This window comes from Apodemus sylvaticus, chromosome 6 (genome assembly GCF_947179515.1).
Source record: "Apodemus sylvaticus chromosome 6, mApoSyl1.1, whole genome shotgun sequence".
NCBI classification, from domain to species: domain Eukaryota; kingdom Metazoa; phylum Chordata; class Mammalia; order Rodentia; family Muridae; genus Apodemus; species Apodemus sylvaticus.
In genome coordinates, this window is record NC_067477.1 from 133,044,226 (window position 1) to 133,050,225 (window position 6,000).

Genomic DNA, 6,000 nt, shown 5'->3' on the forward strand with positions numbered 1-6,000 from the left:
TGGAGTAACAGGACAGAGCTGTGCTTAGTTACTCCTTTGGGATCTTCCCCAGTGTTAGATAACACCCCCAAAAATGTTGCATAGGTGCCGTTCTCAACTCCAGGGCACGTCTGCTTTTTCCTATCTGAGTCTCAGTATGTAGCCCTGGCTGGCCTTGAACTCGGGGATTCACCCTCCACCTTCTGAAAGTTGGAGTTAAAGGTGAATAAAGAACTGTTAACTTTTAGAAGATAGAAATTGGGAAGTCATTGGCGTCCCTGGTTATGACTAGGCCAGTGAACCTAGATGGTTACTCTCCCAAGAAATGACACCTGGAAAAAGCTCTTGCCTAAATTGTGGGTAGTGTTGCCTGGTGTTATTATCTGCTTTGCATGGAAGGTGGGCAAAGAAAAGTGGGGGTCTTGAAAGTGAAGATTAAAAGCTGTCACTGGTAGGCTTGGCAGCGCACACTAGTGTTCAGAAGGTGGAACCAACGAGAATTAGAGGTTCGAGTCCAGCTTGAGTTACATAGTGAGACTGCTCAGACCTGAGCCGATCTCCTCCCCACAAGTCCACCTACCTTGTTTTGTTTGGGTATATTATGGGGAAGAAATTGTTTCCTAGCTTTACACTTAAACTTAGCCTGTTCCCATCTCTTCTATAGCCCCCTCTTCTAGAAGGTGAATGTGAATGATTTAGTCGCACTAAAAACAGTCATACTGCCTACTTTTGTGACTGAACATAGTATTTAATGCTTTGCCCATTCAAATGCTGCTTGTTTGCAGCATCCCAAAACTTGTTGCACCCTGCACCAGGCTTGCATCCCTGCACATGCTCGTTGAGTGTGTACTAACACTACTCTAGACTGGTGCTTCTAGCACTAAGATGACTGGGTCATTACATGTTTGCATCACCGAGTTGGTACCAAGCATTACACTAGAGATGCACAGATGGATACCGCAGGCCAGAATGTCTTCATCCCTCCCTTCCTCATCAGTTGTCAATGTTGCCCTTGTTGTTCACCAGTAAGGCAAGCAATTCTTTTGTACCTGGACAATTCAGATTTCTCATATGTTAAAAAAAAAATGTGTGTTGACTTCTCTGAAGTCAGTTCTCACATCCTTCGCACTGTTGATCTTTTGAATTTGCCTCTTTCCCATTTGCCTTTTTAACATGGTTGCTAATACTGTTCTGTGAGCTCACGCTCTCCCAGTCTGTTTTTCATCTCCTGTTAACTTTGCATATTGGGCCTCTCACTATTTAGCATTTTCCTTTAGTTTCTGTGGAATCATCCCACGTAATTCCTAATGTTTATTTGAAGTGTTTTTGTTGCTTGGTTGGTTGTTTTTTTCTGTTTTATTTTTTCCTCTTGCCTGCTTTTATATCTCTAGCTTTCAGAGATACAGTCCGAGCCTTGAGTGGCTGTACTCACTATTGACACGGCTCCCATTGCCCAGTCTCCACGATTGCTCTGATCCCACAGTGGGAAAGTGGGAGGGCCGTCTTAGATTGCAGAAGAAATCTTGACAGCAGATTTTGAAGCATCATATGTCAGTAGCAGACAAGAAGATCCCAACTCTTGCCGTTTTAAGAGGTTTCTTTTTCTTTTTCTTCTTTTCTCTCCATGTACATCTCTCTTTTTTTTAATCCATAGTATTAATAATTTTTTCACAGAGCTGTTGTATAAATGCCATGCCTCTTGTCAAATAATGATGATCCAAGTGCATGTGCTCCATTTCTACTCCCTACCTCTACACAGTTGCCTTTTGTTTGAACTCTTACCAAGACCACACTATTGGTTTCTGTAGCCTCAAGCGCCCATTTCTGGACAGCATGCATGAACTGTCTTCATTTTACTTGAATTGGGTTCTTTTTAGTGAAGTGGAATTAAGCTGAGGCTGTACTCTCTTAATAGGTCCATTCTGGATTCTGAAGTGGGTAACTCCTTATGGTAATGACTTTTCTTCTGTATATATGTTATGTGTTTATATATGTTATGTGTTTATGGGGTGGGGGGGGCATGCTACATGGAACAGTAAGCTCTCATTTCACCATGTGTGTCCCAGGGATCAAACTCATGTTGTCAGTCACAATGGCAAGCTCTTTGGCTTGCTGAGCCATCTTGCCAGCCCCTCTGTTGTGAACTTTAGAACTCTAATTCATCATTGTGGTGCTCATTCAGTTTCCTCTACCACATGGACCCCGTTTTTTCTTATGAAGGCTCAGTAATAAAGGAAAACTCAGTCTTAATAATTATTCAGAGTTTGAGTATTTATCACAGTTTTGTATTTTGACTTTTTTTTTAAAGTCCCATTTAATATATTGAATTCTCACACTTTAATTGTATTCGGGTCAAGTTCCACCCTAACCCCAGCTGATACATATGTCAGTTCCTTCGAAGTGACTAAGACTTCCTAGTTTAAGGCCCATGTTACCAAGGAAAAATAGCCCTGTAGCACACTCATTTCCCCAGCGCAGACCTTGAGGAGCTTGTTAAAAAGGAGGAAGGCCTGGACTGAAGCAGTCCTGAGTGCTGTGCTTAAGATTAAATGTATTACAAACTGCTTTGTAAGCATGCTGCAGTCTCTGAATTTTGAAGCATCATATGTCAGTAGCATCGTAACTGTCCTTAGCAAAGCTGTCATGGTATAGTGGCGCTGCGCCCACTTGGTCAGTCTTGTACCTATTTCAGTTCAGTGAGTGCTGTATGCTGTTTGAACCACAGTCGACTGTTGTTTACAATTATTTCTGAACTGATTGAGTATGTAAGTGAAAGTCTAAGCCTCAGAAACCACTTACAGTATGTGAGGTGAATTTTAGTAAAGCCTCGTTCCGTAGATGAATTGTCATTTTTCTTTATGATACACAACAAAAGAACATGTGCAGTCTCAGCCTTGAAGTATGCAGTGTACAACCTGCACCTGTGTCCCCTAAACTAAGTACAGAAGTGGTACACGTGAACTGGAGAGGACTGACTGTTTGTGTGGAGACAGAGGCTTCCTGTGTATCACAGCCTGGGCCTCAGCCTCCAGTGTTGTGGGATTACAGGCATAGGCCACCTGGCCCAGCTAGAAAAAGACATCACAACATTAGCATGTGAGGTTGGATAGCACTCACAAAGTGAGCGAATGTTGCGCTCCGTATTTTATTTAGTTTTGCAATTCAAACTCATTTCCTTTTTATAAAAGTCCAAGTTGCTGTTACATGGTTTTCTACTGCAGGGACAGCGTGTTCATAGAAAGTGTTGCCAGGTATCTGTTTTAGTTAAGTACCAGTAAGTCCTTAGAAGCTCATCAATAAAAGTTTGCACTTTGTTGACACCTAGTTCCTTTAGGATGGAGAGTCCACGTTCATTTAAAGTTGATCCAATTTTCTGGCCATGTACTAGGATTTTTGTTTTTTAATAAGCACTTGAATGAAAACAAAGTACAGAAACAAAATCAATTAAGTGGTTCTGAATTGTCTTCCAGTAATGGTGTCAGTTATACAAATTTGTAGTATACCAGAGTGCCCATTTTCCCCACTTTGTCATTTTGCATATTGCCAGCTTGGTGAGTGAATATCGATCGATAGGTATTTTTGTGGCTTAAGTCTCAATTATTCGATTATATAATATGTAAACTTTTGGTCTCATATTTGTCCAAGTATATCTTTTATTAAGTTTGCTTATATAGTCTGTTAATGTTCATTTTCTTTGCGTTGAGGAAGTTGACCTTAATCTTAACATAGTCATGAATTATGCCCTCCACCTCACTGTGATGCTGCCTATTTGTCAGTGCAGGCCAGCAAGGGGGCAGGACTAAGAGCAGAGGTTTCCTGTCCGGACAGGCACAGCTGAATCCCTAAGATAAGCCTAGCGTCACAGCTTCCTCTAGGTCTTACATCATGCTGTGGTTGTCCCTCTGCTGGGGTAGCTTTTCCTCAAGCGGAGGAAGGGCTTTGAGCCCTGATGGGAGTGGAACTTCTGCGCTGAGAGGCTCTGCGCTGAGCAGACAGGCCCTGAGGTTCCATTCAAACTTGAACTGGGTGATGCTTCTTTGGTTTTGCTAAGTAGTTTACATAGACTGCAAAGATCTTACATGTTAAACTTGCTGAACTTTAAGGAGTCATTTTTATGCAAAAGTTTTAGAATGTTATCATTTTCTTCAACAGTTTTACCAACCTTCAATTCCATACAGTGACAATGTTTTCCTATTATGAGTAAGTAAATGCAATTTTTCCTTTATGACTGTCCTTCTTAGTAAATACAGGCTCAAACATTTAACTCAGCTGCATGTCAGGATCTGTAATACAGCATCTTCCTGTAACACTTCTGTTATCCCCTGGTTCCAGCTGTTGCAGAAGCCAGCCGTGTCCCTTCTTTGTATGCACTGTTGCAGTTGGTTGTGTTTTACAGTCATTCCATGTCACTCTGCTATAGCGGTATCATGTTATCTCGAATATCAGCTTTAGTATACACTTGTCTGTGCCCCTTATTTGACTTTTACCCAAAAGAAAGTTGAATGTGTTTACTCCTCAGGATGAGCTTTTGGATAGTGTGGGCAATATTTCCATGTTGTGTTTTTAAATGCATAGATTAATTTGCGGGCTGGTGATATATTGAGAAGGGATGAGGTCCCTCTCAGGAAGATGCTACATCTTTCTAGTTACAGAAGTGTTTATAATGCCCCAATACAGTTTCAGTTTCCTTTAAATGGGTACTTTAAGTTAATTCCTTCTTTGATGTTTCTTAGTGCTGTTTTGAATGAATTCCCCCAACATAGGGTTTAGCCATAGTCACTTAAAGCAAATGGTCTCAATATCTATCGTTTCCACCAGATGGCAGACTTGAGCACGTCTATTTGTAAACCCAGCTGAGAACTCTGGTGACAAAGCAGAGGCTGACCGACCTACCAAGAGCCCGGAAGTACACAGAAGAGCAAAAGTTTTGTTTTGTTTTTGTAAACTTGAAAGAGAAAAGGAGAGAGCATTACACCAGTGCAGTATCTGCCCTGCTATGCGCTTTCACCTAGCCCGGCAGCGAAGGCCGAGGAGAGCTCCCGCCTTGCCGCACAAACCCTGCCTTTCCGTGTTCATGCAATAAACGCCTTTGGCTTCTTGGTCGCACTTGTGGTTTTATTCCAGGGACTACAGAGGTGAAAGCTTCAATCTGTCATTACCATTCTGCTGCCTCCCCTCCCCCTCCCGCGCCCATTCAGACTGGTGGGGACACATGGTGAGCCTGGCTTGGTTTTTTATTTGGTTTGGTTGGGTGGTTTGGGTTTGGGTTTTTTTTTTTTTTTTTTTTTAATAACATTCCTAGGACTCTCACAAAAGAAGGTAAGATTTTTGTACATGAAAACAAATCTTCTCTTCAGGTCCCTTTTGGTTTAATACAGTTACTGAGGAATGCAAGAAATAAGAGTTTTGCTTGCTCAGGCAAGTTAATTGCTGGTAGGTGCACCTGCAAGTAGCCCAGAAGTTCTTTGAGATAATGCATCACCTGGCGACCTTTCTCTTGTTCATTACTGCGTCAGGGCTCACACTAGATCAGGGCTCACACCAGATCAGGGCTCTCCGTGTGCTGAACGCTTGCTGAGCGCTATGAGCACATCAATGCTTCTCGCACTAGCTTTACAATCCCTGGGACTAGTCAGCATGTTTTACAGTTAGAGAATGGGGAACCGCTGTACCCCCAGCATAGACACCCCTTTCTGAGAGATGGAATTCTCACTGAAGGTCAGAAGTGCAAGGAAAAGCAGCAGCACATTTGGTGTCTGTGCAAGGTCAATGCTACTTTTTTAGAGACTACGGAGCTAACTTTGAGGATGGTCATCTTTTTTAGGAAAAACCATTGAAAGGTTTCCTGGAAGTTTTGGATCTCTCGGTAATTGAATTCTGAAGTTACACAGAAAAGCAAACTTTGGTCTGGTGGGTTTCTTTCTACACATTTAATCTGTGGTTTTGTGTTAAAATACACTTGCTGACAGCAGTGGAGTGTGTACGCGCTTAGTTGGGATTTAGTGTGCCCAGATAAAAAAA

General features: G+C 42.1%; 1 protein-coding gene across 2 annotated transcripts in view; it reads left to right on the top strand.

The window, feature by feature from the left end:
- Positions 1-5,082, top strand: part of Ppm1b (protein phosphatase, Mg2+/Mn2+ dependent 1B) — a 52,387-nt gene extending 47,305 nt beyond the window's left edge. The window contains exons 6-7 of one of the 2 annotated variants that reach the window (XM_052186497.1): positions 4,132-4,179; positions 4,798-5,082. In XM_052186497.1, coding sequence (XP_052042457.1) covers positions 4,132-4,179 — 48 coding nt within the window. In that variant the 3' untranslated portion in view covers positions 4,798-5,082. The remainder of the gene's footprint in view (positions 1-4,131; positions 4,180-4,797) is intronic. The other variant, XM_052186499.1, reaches the window with a different exon arrangement.
- Positions 5,083-6,000: the final 918 nt, after the last annotated feature.